Source organism: Pongo pygmaeus, chromosome 15 (genome assembly GCF_028885625.2).
Source record: "Pongo pygmaeus isolate AG05252 chromosome 15, NHGRI_mPonPyg2-v2.0_pri, whole genome shotgun sequence".
In the NCBI taxonomy this organism is placed as follows: domain Eukaryota; kingdom Metazoa; phylum Chordata; class Mammalia; order Primates; family Hominidae; genus Pongo; species Pongo pygmaeus.
The window spans coordinates 90,853,739-90,869,484 of NC_072388.2; the positions used below are offsets into that span (position 1 = coordinate 90,853,739).

The window sequence follows — 15,746 nt, forward strand, 5'->3', positions numbered from 1 at the left end:
CTTTATTTAAATCAAAACATTGGTCAGAATATGTTGTCTCCCAAACATACTTCTCTTCCCTCCCTGTATTTGCCTATACTATTTCATCCACCTGTAATGCCCATGTCCAATTTTCAGCTTCTCTTCCTTCTTCCCACCCAGCTTGCTAAAATCCTATTCAGATTTCCATGGCAAATGCAATTTTCTTTATGGTAATATCTTATGTATCCCCTGGGTTGAATTAATCTCTCTCTCTCCTATGCTCCAGACTACTTGAAGTTATGGAATATTTACTTAGCATGCCTTATGTTTCTGCCTCCCCCAAGAAGTTGGAAAACATGCCTAATTCTTTATATTACAAAATGCCACAAATGAAGAAGATGCTACATAAATGTTACTGAAGTCAAAACAAAACTCACAGTTGTGTTTTTCTGTTTCACCATAGAAACATCCTCCACAGCAACTCTTTATAAATTCTGTTGCCATTACATTCAATTTCCAATATCCAGCAAAAGACACAAACTTCCAATCTTAATATTAATCTGTTGGTAGAATAGAAAACAAGTTAATCTGCTTGTCATGCTTAATACCATTAGATATTACTAAATAAACCACATTACCTGTCTTTCTAAGACATATGAGGATTCTGAAGCAAAAATACTTAAGAGGAAGATAGATTTTTGTAACCATATGAAATTCTGTATAACTTATTATTAAGTTATTAAAATTATGTTTAAAAATTACTAAGTGAACAATCTCAATGTTAAAATCTGAAAAAAAAAGAAAAATTCCATTCTTACTTCTTTCACGAAAAATAAGATGGAAGATTGAGTGAAGAGATATAGAGTAACAAGAGGGGTGTGTTTATGAGAGAGAGAGAGAGAGACAGAAGGGACAGTGTGGAAAAAGAAGAGCAACATGGAAGAAACACAGAAAAACAAAGAAAAAAAGAGAGAAAGAAGAAAAAAGAAAGAGGTAAACTAGGACATGTGCTGACAAAACAGCAAGAAACCTAAGACAAGAGCACATAGAATTAGGAAGAAATGTTTGGGAAGGGAGATGAAAAGGGAAAGGTCAAAAAAAAAAAAAGTCGAAGGCAAACCTAGAAATAGAGAGTGGAGACTAGACAGCAGGAGAGACAGAGGGAGCTGAGGCACAGAGAGAGATAAGAAATAAAGAGGGGAAGAATAGAATGAAGCGGAGAGAGAGGGAAGGAGAAGTGAAGATGAGAGCAAGATGAGAGGTATAAAAGGGCAGACAAATCAAAGAAGAAAAAGAAGGATGGAGAAAGAGGTAAGAAAAGGAGAGGGGAAAACACAAAATGTAAAAGAAAGATGAAAAGAAAAAACATTCAAAGAAACAGTGCAAGTTAGAAACTGAAAAAAGGATGAAAGATGAGAAAAGGGGAAAAAGATTGAGATAGAGAAGCAGAGTGAATTTAGGAACATTGGTCAAAGAATACAAAATTAGTTTTGATAGGAGAAATAGGTTGAATAGCTCTATTGTACTCCATGTGAATACAGCTAATGAAGATCTGCGGTACTCTTCAGAGATGCTAAGGCTGGTTGTTTACTGTTCTCTCCACAAAAATAACTGCATCAGGTAATGCAGATGTTAGCTAGATTTAATCATTTCACAACGTATAGGCACTTCAAAACACCACATTGTATACAATAAATACATACAATTTGGTCAATTTGAAAAGTAAAGAAAAAGCATATTTAAAAAAAAGTAAAGAGTGGTAAAGGAGACAGGGTTAGAGAGGTAGGAGAACACGGGGATAAATAAAAACAGACTAGGAGAAATGGAGATGAAATTAAAAAGCTGATAGAGAAAGAAACTGAGTATCTTAAAGGAAAGTTTATTCATTATTATACTCTAATAAATACACATATAGTATAACTAAAACAATTTTTCTCTTTCACCTGATCTATCTAAATCTATGTTCAAGCAAAAGTTAAAAGAAAACATGGCACTCCATAAAAAGTGTGAGAAAACATTCACTTCCCCCAGATCAATTATTCTGGTAATTCAAAGGCCCTATAATGGGCACCAATAAACAAATAAATTGCATACTTCATGAATTATTTTAATCTTTAGAGTTATATTAATAGAAAAGTATACCTTAAGCACTGCATCACATACACACAAAAAGACACCACAAATAAGATATAGAGCAAATAAAGGAAGTCTATTTTACATTTACCAAGAAATTAAATTGTATAAGAACTTCATGTCCAATTTCCTATTGTCCTTGGTCTCAGTGCCTTTGTTCTAAATGCACTGTCTTCATTTATGCCTACTTAAACTCCATACGTTTTTCACAGGAGGTTTTAAACATATGCGAAGAAGTATAGCAAAACCCTAATCACTCAGATTAAAATAATTATCAACTCATGGCAAATCTTATTTCATCTCTGCCTCCCCATTTACTCTGTCCTTTGGATTATTTTGAAATAAATTCTAATCATATAATTTCATCCATAAATACATAAATAATGATCTCCAAAAGATGTGGCAAAGGACTTAGGAGTTAACTTCAAGGGGCTCTCACTGACTGAAGGTGAATCATTTCAAGTATTAATACAAACAGTATCTGTAATGAATGGTAACATATCAAATATTTCTAAAATGTTGCTCTTTTTAAACATAACCATAATAGTATTATCATGTGTAAAATAATTAATGTCATCAACTACTTGTTTACTGTTCAAATTTCCCCTATGGTCTCAATTTCTATAGCTGTTTTGTTGAAATTAACATCAAATTTTAAATTGTTTCATTTTTTGTTATTAGAAGTAGTGCCACAGTAGCTTTGTGCACACATATTTCTCAGATATTTCTCAGTATATATCTGTAAGATAGATTCCTAGAGATAAGACTATGGGGCCAAAAAGTGTATATATGTAATTTTGCTTGTATTGCCAAAATTCTCTCTGAAGCACACCATTTTGCATGGCCAATAGCAATATGTAAGAGTACCTTTTTCTGTTAGCAACAAAATACATTGTCAAACTGATGCTAATACCATGGACTTTTGCCAGTGTGATAGGAAAGAAATGATATACTGTGTTGTTTTAATTTACATCTCTCTTATTATAAGTGATGTTGAGCTTCTTGTCATATAAGATTAATCTGTAATTGTTTACATGAATTCTATTCATTGTCTCCTGTTGATATTTTCATAAAGCTGTTGGTCTTTTTCTTCTCCAGTTTTTGAAGCTCTTTAGATATTTGAGAGATTAACACTTTGTCTATTATACAAGTGGCAAACATCCTTCTGGTTTGTCATTTGTCTTTTTACTTTGATTATGGTGTTTCTGCTATGCAAAAGTGTGTGTGTTATATAAATCATAAAATAATTTACCCATGTTTTCTTCCAGGACTTAGTACAGTATTATTTTCTATACTGACATCCTGTTATACAGTATGAGAAATGGATTCAAACTTACCTCTTCCCAATTTGCTATCTCATTAGCACAAACACCACATATTAAAAATTCCATATTTTCTCCACTTACAGGATGCTCCCTTTAGTACACGTTAAATTTCCATATGCAATTGGGTTTATTGTGTATTTTCTATTCTCTTCAATTGTTCTGTCTATTCCTGTACCAACAGTATATCATTTTAATCTGAAATTCTTATATCATGTTATAACATGTAGCAAGACAAGTCATCTTTACCCCTCTTCACTTTCTGCATTTTCTTAGCTATTCTTGTTTGTCTGTTCTCGAAAATGAACTTTATAATCTGTCTAGCCCTAGGAGGAAAAATCTGATGGTACTTTCATCAGGATCATATTAAACTTCTAAATTATTTTTTTAAAACTGACATCTCTAAGAATATTGAGTCTTCCTACACGAAACATAGTATATCTTTATATTTGTTCAAGTTTATGCTTATGCCTTTGGGAGTTTTTATAGTTCTCATAAAAATTCTGAAGATTTCTCATTAAGTGTATGCCTGTATAATTTGCTTGGCTATCATAAATAGTATCTTCTCTTCCATTACATCTTGTGACTATTTCAATTTTTAAAATGTATGTGTTTTCAAAGGCCCTGTTCAGCCCCAGCATATCAGAGTAAAATACTCCGTAACCACCCAAATCAAACGAATAGTCTCTCATCTCTAAATGTCTAGTGTCTTTAAAAAAAAAAAAGTTTAACATTTGTCTTAACATTTTATGAGATCTTTTTCTGTCTCCCCTGTTAGAACATAAACTGTTCAAAAACAATATGGTATCACTTTCTGTTTAGTACTCAGCACACTATATGATGCTGGGAATATAGTTGGAACTCAGCAAATACCTAGTTGATAGATAAGGAAACAAATTACAACAACTATCTCCCATAAAAACTCACAATATATTCATCAAACCACATCTCTGACCCCAATCAGCTTGCAAATACTTAACGTTAACCATGACAGGAATGTGGAAGAACTGGTTAAAAATGACTGCTACTTCAGGGGGAAAAGTCCTCAACATTGATGGCGTTGAGTCATCCAAAATGAGTTGGGGAAGATGGAGGAAGGTAGTAGAAAGAGAGAAAAGTTTATATGAATGAAATGTGAAATCTGATTAAAATGAACACCCAGTAATACACTACAGGAAAGTCAGTTAAAAAACACATGGATATTTTACTTTTGTACAAAATAGAGTAACAGAGACAGATTTATCCTACCACCTGAAAAGCAAATAAAATATATGGAACAGCAATTTTCAAGATATTGGCTATCAGACAGCAAAGAACTGAGAAATAGGAACTAAATGAGGTAAGCCTTCCACCTTACTCCCTTGAGGGAGTTTCCAGGCCATGGGAACTTACCCAGGCAAAGCCGAGAAGATTTTCTGAAATGAAGAGACAAAGCGGAAGGATGTGGAGAATAAGGCAGCGAGAGTTTGCATAACAGACTACTGTAGAATAAAGAGGTACATACAGAGAACAATGGAGATCAGCAGAGGGTCCCACTCAAGTATTCAACAGAGTACTGATCAGCGCACAAAAAAAAAGGAAGCGACCCAAAACTGCGGGGAAAAAAACACCAGAAAAATTTACAAAAACTATACATAACCGGTATTCACCAAGGTCAGGAGTGATGCTTGTCCCCACAAATCAGACTGGAAAAGGGATTAAATTGTTTACACAAAACTTAACTGTGTCCCAAAGCAAATTTACAGAAATCCAAAAATATCCAGCATACAAAGTAAAACTCACAATGTCTAGTATCCAATAAAAAAAAGTACCAGGTATACAAGGAAGCAAAAAATATATAGAACCCATAATGAAGAGGAAAAAAAAATCAATCAATTAGAAACAACCTAAAATTGAGACAAGGCAGTTGAGGACACTAAAATAGTTATAGCTGGACTCAATATGTTCAAAAGGTTAAGTAGAGATATGGACGATATTAAAAAGACCCAAATCCAGCTTCTAGAGATGAAAACTATAATGTCTGAGATGGAAAATATACTGGATGGGATTAATACCAGATTGGATATTGCAAAAGAAAATATTAATGAACTTGAAGGCATAGTAAGATAAACTAACTAAAATGAGACACAGAGAAAAGACTAACATCAAAATGATAAAAAGCATCTGTGACTCATGGGACAATTTCAAGTGACCCAGAATACATGTATTTGGAGTCCACAAAGGAGACTGGGGATAGGGGGGAGGGCATATTTGAAGAAATAATAGCCAAAATTTTCCAAACTTGATAACTACAAACCACAGATCTAAGAACCTCCACGAACACTAAGGTCAGGAAACATGAAGAAAACTACACCAATGCACACCACGCCATAATAACATCATTCAAAAACAGTGATGAGAAAATCTTAAAAGCACCCAGAGAAAAAAGACATGTTATGTACATCAATGCAAAGATTAAGAATAGCAGCATACAGCTGAGCATGGTGGTGTGTGCTTGTAATCCCAGCTACTCAGGAGGCTGAGGCATAAGAATCACTTGAATCTCGGAGGTAGAGGTTGCAATAAGCTGAGATCACGCCACTGCACTCCAGCCTGGGTGACAGAGACTCTGTTTCAAAAAATTAATTAATTAATTAAAAAGGATAGTAGCATAGTTCTCAATGGAAACAAAACAAAAACAGTAGAGCAAGATCTTTAATGTACTGAAAGAAAAAAACCCATCAACCTAGAATTTGACACTCAGAGAAAATCTTTCAAAAATGGAGGTGACATAAAGACTTCTTCAGACATACAAAAGTTGAAAGAACATATTACCAACAGATGTACACCACAAGAAGTGTTAAATGATGTCCTTCAGGCCAAAGGATAATATCTGACAGAAGTATGAATCTATACAAAGGAATAAAGTGCACCATAAGTATAAATATATGATTTATTATTATTTGGATTTCTTTACAAGTTATAAAACTTAGACAAAAAATAATACTAAGACAAAAGGTTTGTAACATATGTAAAACTAAAATGTATTACATCAATAGCACAAAGGCCAGGGGGAGAAATAAAAGTAAAAAAGTAAATAATTATAGTATATGTGATGTGGTGTCATATCATTTGAGGACTGACTATAGAAAGTTAAAGATATATACTATAAACCCTAATGCAACCACTAAAGTAAGAAAACAGAGTTACAGCTTATAAGTCAACAAAAGAGATAAAATGGAATAATTTTAAAATACTCAATTAATAAAAGAAAGCAGAAAAAGAAAGGGGGAACAAAGAACAGATAGGATGAGTAGAAAACAAATAGCAAGGTGATAGATTTGAACTTAATTATATCAAGAATCACAAGTGTGAATACTCTAAAATATGCCAATTAAAAGGCAGAAATTGCCAAACTGGATAAAGACGTATGATCCAAGTATATGCTGCCTACAAGAAACACTTTAAATACAAATAAGTTAAAAATAAAAGGATGGATACCCCTTAAGAACATACACACAAAATCCTCAACGAAATACTGGCAAGCCAAATCCAGAAACATATAAAAAGATTTATGTATCATAACCAAGCAAGATTTATCCCAGGATTGCAAGATTAGTTTAACATCTGATAATCAATTCATGTAATGCATCATATTAACAGAATAAAGGACAAAAACTATAGGATAATCTCAATAGATACAAAAATTTGACAAAATCCAATATTCGTGATAAAAATACTGAGAATAGGAGAGAATCTTTCAACATAATAAACAGAATCTATGAAAAAATCTATAGTTAACATCACAGGAACTGCTGAAAGATTGAAAGTCTCCCTCTAAAGCCAGGAAAAAAAAAAAAAGATTTCTACTCTCTCTAACTTTATTCATCACTATATTTGAGATTCCAGCTAGGGCAATTAGGCTAAAAATATTTTGTAAAAGGCATTCATCTTGGAAATCAAGAAGTAAAACACTCTTCATTCACAGACAACAAGATCTTGTAGATAAAAAAAAAAAATCTAAGAAATTCACTAACAAACTTACCAGAAGTTCACTAAGGTTGCAAGATATAAGAGAAATATACAAAAGTTAATTGCATTTCTATATACTAACCATGAACACTCCAAAAATGAAATTAAGAAAACAATTCCATTTATAGTAACATTTTTAAAAACTTAAAATACAAATAATTTAAGAAATGAAGTACAAGACTTATACACTGCAAACCACAAGACATTACCGAAAGATATTAAAGAAGAGCTCAATACTTGTGAAGATATCCCATGTTCATGGATTGGAAGATGTAATATCATTAAAATGTTAATATTATTAATATTGCTAAGGTGGCAATACTCCCCAAATTGGTCTACAGATTCAACACAATCTCTACCAAAATCCCTTCCAGCTTTTTTACAGAAATTGACAAGCTGATCCTAAACCTCATATGGGAATATAAAGGGTGCAGAATAGCCAAAACAATCTTGGAAAAAAAAAAAATAACAAAGTGGAAAGACTAACTTCAAAATTTACTACAAAACTAGTCATCAGGACAATGTAATATTAGTATAAGGACAGACAAATAAATCAATAGAATTAAATTCAGAGCCCTGAAATACAACCTTACATTTATAGTCAATTGATGTTTAACAAAGGTGCCAAGAAATTTTAAAGGGAAAGAAATAGTGTTTTCAACAAATGGTGCTAGGACTCTGAATATCCATATTTATATCCACATTATATCCACATGCCCTTCCCACCAAAAAAAAAATTGGATCCCTGCCTCCCACCATATACAAAAACTAACTCAAAACTGATCACGCACCTATATGTAAGAGTTAAAACTTCAAAACTCTTAGAAGAAAACATAGGAGTAAGTCTTTGTAAACTTGGGTTAGGCGGTAATTTCTTAGACACAACACCAAAAGCACACATGATCAAAGAAAAATTTGATGTACTAGATTTAATTGAAATTAAAAACTCTGTGCTTTAAAAGACACCATTAACAAAGTGAAAAGACCACTCGGAGACTGAGAGAAGATATTTGCATATCATACATCCAATAAAATATGGATATATATTATTAAAAATATAATATATATATATTTAAATATATATATAAAAAACTATTACAACTTAATAATAAAAAGAAAAATAACCCAATTAAAAAATAGGCAAAAGATTTGAACAGACACTTCTCCAAAAAAATCTACAAGTGGCCAAAAAGCACATGAAAACATGCTCAACACTGTTAGTGATTAGGAAAATGCAAATTAAAACTATAAAAAGACAACAATATACATTGATTAAAAAGGATAAAATTACAAAGATTGACCATTCCAAATGTTTATGAGTATGTGACAAGTAGTACTCTCCTATTCTACTGGTGGGACTGTAAAATGGCATGACCACTTTAGAAAACAGTTTGACAGTTTCTAAAGTTGAACATATACCTGCTACATGATCCAGACATGCCATTACTACATATTTATTTAAGAAAAAAGCAATCACATGTTTACACAAAGACTTGTACACTGGTGTTCATAGCAGCTCTATTCAAAATAGCCAAAAACTGAAAACTATCAAATATTTATCAACAGATTAATCCATTTAGAAAACAAACTGTGGCTCAATGGAACACTACTCAGAAATAAAGAAGTAACCTGGTTAAACATGCAACAACATGGATGAATCTCAAAATAATTATGCTGGGCAAAAGAATGCCAACAAAAAGAGTATGTGCCATACAGATATGTGCCATATTCTCTTGCATTTGCTTTATTAATAACAAAGCCATATTTCAGTTCTTATTATTTGGTCTTTAATTTGGCTTTTCTAGCTATCTTATTAATACTGATTTGTAGCTGAACTCCACTGCATGATTCAATTTATATAAAATTGTAGAAAATGGAAATTAATCAATAGTAACAAAAAGTAGATCAGAAGCTGCCTCGGGACAGTGAGGAGTGGGGAGATGAAGTGCAGAGAGGGACAGAAAGGAAGGACTTTGTGGGGCAGGAGGAAACTTTGTGGGGGAGTAATATACTCATTATCTTTTTTTTTTTTTTTTTGAGACAGTGTCTCGCTCTGTCACCCAGGCTGGACTGCAGTGGTGCGATCTCTGCTCACTGCAAGCTCTGCCTTCTGGGTTCACGCCATTCTCCTGCCTCAGCCTCCCAAGTAGCTGGGACTACAGATGCCCACCACCATGCATGGCTAATTTTTTGTATTTTTCAGTAGAGACGGGGTTTCACCATGTTAGCCAGGATGGTCTCGATCTCCTGACCTCGTGATCCGCCTGCTTCAGCCTCCCAAAGTGCTGGGATTACAGGCGTGAGCCACCGCGCTGAGCCTATACTCATTATCTTGATTGTGGTGATGGTTTCATAGGTACATACATACATGAAAACATCAAATTATAGATTTCAAGTATATGTAACTTACTACATATCAATTAGACCTCAATAAACCTGAAAAAATAATACATAAATAGAATTATGGAACATTAACAGAAAAAGAGGCCTCAAAAACATTAGCAGAGCAGAAGGCTTAGAAATCATTTTATCAGGGGCCAGGCATGGTGGCTCATGCCTGTAGTCCCAGTACTTTGGGAGGCCAAGGCGGGTGGATCACCTAAGGTTGGGAGTTCGAGACCAGCCTGACCAACACGGAGAAACCCCATCTCTACTAAAAATAAAAAATTAGTTGGGAGTGGTGGCACATGCCTGTAATCCTAGCTACTTGGGAGGCTGAGGCAGGAGAACCGCTTGAACCCAGGAGGCGGAGGTTGCAGTGAGCCGAGATCACACCATTGCACTCCAGACTGGGCAACAAGAGCAAAATTCCATCTCAAAAAAAAAAAAGAAGAAGAAATCATTTTATCAAAGTCCTTCTAATTTTACCCAAAGAAAATAATGAGTCAAGCAACTAGATAATGTTAGGTTTAGAACCAAACCCTAAGCTTCACAACTTTTTCTAACACACCACATTGCTTTAGGTAGGGTATGGGTAGAAGGGCAGGACCAGTCAGGTTAACAGACTACGTGCTGGCTATCTACATAGCCACATGTTTGCTTTTTTAGCAACAAGGAGAAGCAAATATAAATGGTTAAAAGTATACTGACTAGGTTCCAATCCTGTAACTTTCACTTGTTATCTATATGACCTTAAATCTGTTACTTAACCTCTTTAACCTTCAACTTCTTCATCAATTAAAAAACAAAAACAAAAACAACAACAACAACAAAAAACACTTCTTAGGGCTATTGTGATGATCAACCAAAGTAATGCACATAAAGCATAAAACTAGTGGTAGGGCTGTTTTAAGAATAAATGTTTGCTGTCATCAGCAGCATCATTATTATATTTATTATCATCAGATCCCACTTACAACCGATCTGATTCATGCTAGGCACTTTATCCAACGCCAGGAATGATATGGGGACATTTAGCTAGAACATTCTAGTATGAGGACAGATTGTAAAAAGACTTAAATACTTCCATATCAATAGATAAAAGCTATAAACAGCCTAGTCACTTTAACTCCTCCCTAGGCACCCCTGAGGTAAATGTCTGAGAAAGCAGGGGCCTCCATGACTCTGCTCCAATACTATGGTCAGTGCTCACGTATGACAAGTTGTTAAAATACTTTTAATATCATTCCCTTTTGAGGTTCCCAAAGGGCTTATTTGCCTCTGCTGGCCTGACATAGTCTAGGAACAGCCTGCCTATGGTATTCTCACAAATAAAGGACAGTACATCATCACAACTTTCCCCTGCAAACCTGCTTTTCCTCTGGTATTTCCTACTACAGTGCCACTATCCAGCTAATTAACTACGCCAGAAATACGAGTGCCATTCTTGAGTCTCTCTGCTCCCAAAATCCACACATCCAATTCATCCATTCACTTATAAGCATTTATTGAGCATCTACTATGTACTAGGCAATTTGCTAGGCACTGAAGACAAAATAGTGAACAAGACAGACAAGCTTTTGGAGAGCTTACAACAGAGGAGGGAGATAAACAGAAAAATAAACAAACATATGATACATTCAATCCAATGAGGAAAATTAACCAGGATTCAAAAGGAACTAATGTTAACTTTGTATAATCAGAAAAGACTTCTCTGAGGAGGTAACAATCCAGCTGGAACATAAACACAAGAAAGGATCAGCTAGCAAAGCTCTTGATGGTGGAGCATTCCAGAAATTGCAAAAATCTTGAGTTGTACCCACTTTGCATTATTTTGCAAGGTACTAAGCAACAGAAAGAGTAGTTAGCAGGTGAACTGTGAAATAGGCAAGGGCTAGAATTCTGTTGAGTAGAGCCCCTTAATCCTTGTAATTTTCTTTTTCTTTTTTTTTTTTTTTTGAGATGGAGTCTCGCTCTGTCATCCAGGCTGGAGTACAGTGGTGCGATCTTGGCTCACTGCAACCTCCGCCTCCCGGATTCAAGCAATTCCCTGCCTTAGCCTCCCGAGTAGCTGGGATTACAGGCACCCGCCACCATGCCCGGCTAATTTTTGTATTTTTAGTAGAGACGGGGTTTCACCATCTTGGCCAGGTTGGTCTTGAACTCCTAACCTCGTGATCCACCCGCCTCAGCCTCCCAAAGTGCCGGGATTACAGGTGTGAGCCACCGCGCCTGGCCATCCTTGTAATTTTCACACCTCCCTTTCTATTCTCAATTTGACTATTTTGATTCAGATGTGATGATACCCCAAATTACAGAGAGCCAGCTAATAGGTTTGCCTTTCAAATTCTTTTTATCCCCCCACTGTGCTGCTAAGGTCCTTCATCTGCTTTAAGTAATGCTATATCTCTCTATCACTTTCAGGATAAAATTTATTCTGCTCAATACAATATGTGACCCTTCTTTGCTCATCTTCCACTACTTCCTTCTGCAAATACCAAGCTTCAAAATATAACTACCTGATGTGCTAGAAACACACCATTCTCTTTTTTACTTCTGCACCTTTGAACTACGTTAGGGTAGGAACGCTTCTTCCTGCTGTCTCTAGTTTCTTTGAGAAAGATTTGTCTGTATTAGAAAACCTACTTGCCTGCAGATACATGCCATATTCTTCTATATTAGCTTTATTAATAACAAAGCCCTATTTCAATTCTCCATCTGCCTTATTCTTTTGTTTTTCTTTAATTTAGATTTCCTGGCTATCTTATTGATACAGATTTGTAGCTGAATTCCACTGTGATCAGAGAAATTGTATACGATCAATGATATGCATAGTATACCATCAATTTTAATAAATGTTCCATGTACATTTGCAACTTTGAGGTGCAATGTTCCATGTACATCACTAAATCAAATTTGTTGGCCATGTTAAAATCTTCTGTATCTTGGCATGGCATAGTGCCTCATGCCTGTAAATCCCAGTATTTTGTGGGGGCCGAGGCAGGAAGATCATTTGAGTCCAGGAGTTCAAGACCAGCCTGTACAATATAGGGAGACCCCCCCTCCATCTCTACAAAAAATTAAAAAATTAGCCAGGCGTAGTACTGCATACCTGTAGTCCCAGTTACACTGGAAGCTGAGGTGGGAGGATCAGTTAAGCTCAAGAAGTGGAGGCTGCGGGAAGCCGTGATCGCATCACTGCACTACAGCCTGGGTGACAGGGTGAGACCCTGTCTGAAAAAAAAAAAAAAATGCAGAAAAAAAATATGTATCTCTATTGATTTTTTTTTTCTGCTTATTTTATATGGTACTAAAAGAGATGCATCTAAAAAGAAAACTCCAACTATGACTGTGGATGTATCTATTTCTCCTTTTAGTTCTATCAGATTTGTTTCACATATTTTGATTCTAATTTATGAGGTGCATATAAATTTAAGTTTATTAATCTCCCTTTCGATCTTTAGTAATACTTCTAGAAGCCTTAATGTTGGCTTGTCTGATATAACTAGAATTTCTTTCAGTTAATATTTGCATGTTATATCTTCTTTCCATCATTTTCTTCTCAACCTTTCTGTGTTATGCTCAAGGTGTCTTTTACAAGTAGTATGTAGTTAGATTGTGTTCTATTATCCACTCTGACAATCTTTGTATTTATTTGTATTTTAACTGTATTTAGTCCAGTCATAAAGATTTAAAACTGTTTTAACATATTGGTGATTTAAATCTCTTATCATTATGGTAACTTTTTAATTTCTAGAAATGCTTTTACCCTGAAAACAATTTTGTCTGATAGTAATATAGCTATGCAGCTTTCTTTTAGAAAGCATTTGTATGGAGTATCTTTTTCTGTTTACTGTTTCCATTTGTTTGCCAACCTTTCTGTCTCCTCATGTTTTAGATATGTCTCTTATAAATAGCATTTAGTTGAAGTGTTTTAGTCCAGATAAACAATCTTTGTCTTTTGACTGTAATATTTATTCCATTTATATTTAAGATAACTGGCTGATATATATATATGAATTTAAACCTATATTTTATCCTGGGCTTTCTATTTGTCCTACTTGTTCTCTGTTTCTTTTTCTTTCCTTTCATCCTTCCTTGGATTGACTGAGTGTTTATGATCTTCATTTTTTCCCTCCAATAGCTTGGATATTGTATTACTTTCCTATTGCTGTTGTAACAAATTACCACAAATTTAATGGCTTTAAATAAACTTACTGTCTTACAGTTCTGGAAGTTTGAAGTCTGAAATGGGTTTCACTGAGCTAAAATCAAGGTGTTGGCAGGGCTGCATTACTTCTGGAGGCTCTATGGGAAATTCCATTCCTTTGCCTTTTCCAGTTTCTAGAAGAAACCTGCATTCCTTGGCTCATGGCCCCTTCCTCCACTTCAAAGCCAACAAGACAGCATCTTCCAGTCTCTCCAACCCCTGCTACCATTGTCACATCTTCTCTAACTCTGAATCTCCTACAATCTCTCTTTCATTTATAAAGACTCTTGTAATTACATTAGGCCAACCTGGATACTCCATAATCCAAGATAATCTCCCCATCTCAAAATCCTAAATCACATCTGCAAAGTCACTTTTTCCATGCGCGGTAACATTCACAGGTTCTGGGAATTAGGACATGGTAATCTTTGTGAGGCCATTATTCTGTATAATATAAATTTTATAAACTCAATTTCCTTTTCTTTAAATAGTCACTCTGGTTGTTTTAATACGCACACTTAACATGTCGAAGTCTAAAGTTAGTCCTTTTATATTCTCCTGTTGCATAGTAAAAGGACTATTAAAGACTTTTAGCTCCTTTACATGCCAATCCATGTATGACTTAGGCATGATGTCATCATTGCACATATTTTGATTCTGTCTTGTTAAAACCCCACAAAACATTATTATTCTCTTGTAAAGTTAGTGTTCATTTGTATTTACAAACATATTTCACCAATTACTTTCCACTTCATTCCTTCTTACATTCTTTCCATTTCATTCTTTCTTGCATCATCAACTATTCATGTACAATCACATTCTTTTTGCTAATATCCTTTATGATTCACTTTAGTGAAAGTATGTTGGTAGAAAACCCTCTGTTGTTGCTGATCTGAAAATGTCCCTGATTTTTATATTTTTTTGTGAAAAATATCAATAATATACAAAAGTATAGCAAATATAAAATAAATCCACATGGACACATTATCTAGCTTCAATTATTATCAACTCATGGTCAAACTTTTTTTCCACAATATCCTCCCACTTCCAGAAATTTTGAAAAAAAATCAAGACATAATTTTATCTGTAAATATTTTAGTATGCATCTTTAATATTTCAGTATGTGTCTCTAAAAGACAATATTGAAGAACATCTAATACCAAATATACCTATATTTATGTTTATATTTATATTGTATATCTCTTTTTTAACGCAACTACAGTACCATCACACTTTCAGAAAAATCTGTAATTTCCTCATATTAGTATTCACATTTCCCCAATTTTCCTATAATTTTTTATAGCTTATTTGAGTGAAATAGGTTTAAATATTTCTCAAATCTCCTTTAATCTACAAGTTTCCTTGTAAGTATTCTGATGCTGAAACCAGGTCTCTTACCCAATAGAGTTTATCATAATAGGATTTTGCTGATTGCATTCCCATGGTGTCATTCAGCAAATCTCTATTTTTCTGTAAAATTATAGTTCAATCTATAACTTAATACAGATTTTTAGGTTTGACTTTTTATTTTTAGCAAGACTACTCCATAGGTTGTAGGTACATAATGTTCAGCTTTTATTTTTTAACAGTGTTAGCAACCATTGATCATCACCCTGTATTACTCTCATTCTTAAAGATATTTCCTCTGGTTATGAATTCTAAATTATAAGCTATTTTCTTCAGGACAAAAATATCTTATTCCATTGTCTTCTGTCCCACCATTGTTCTAA

At 34.2% G+C, this 15,746-nt stretch overlaps 1 protein-coding gene across 10 annotated transcripts in view; it reads right to left on the reverse strand.

Moving 5' to 3' along the window:
- The window catches only part of TC2N (tandem C2 domains, nuclear), an 88,398-nt gene that overhangs the window by 34,084 nt on the left and 38,568 nt on the right, over positions 1–15,746 (reverse strand). For all 10 annotated transcript variants that reach the window (XM_063652015.1, XM_054448698.2, XM_054448697.2 and 7 more), the window contains exon 2: positions 399–521. In XM_063652015.1, the coding sequence (XP_063508085.1) occupies positions 399–422 (24 nt within the window). In that variant the 5' untranslated portion in view covers positions 423–521. The remainder of the gene's footprint in view (positions 1–398; positions 522–15,746) is intronic.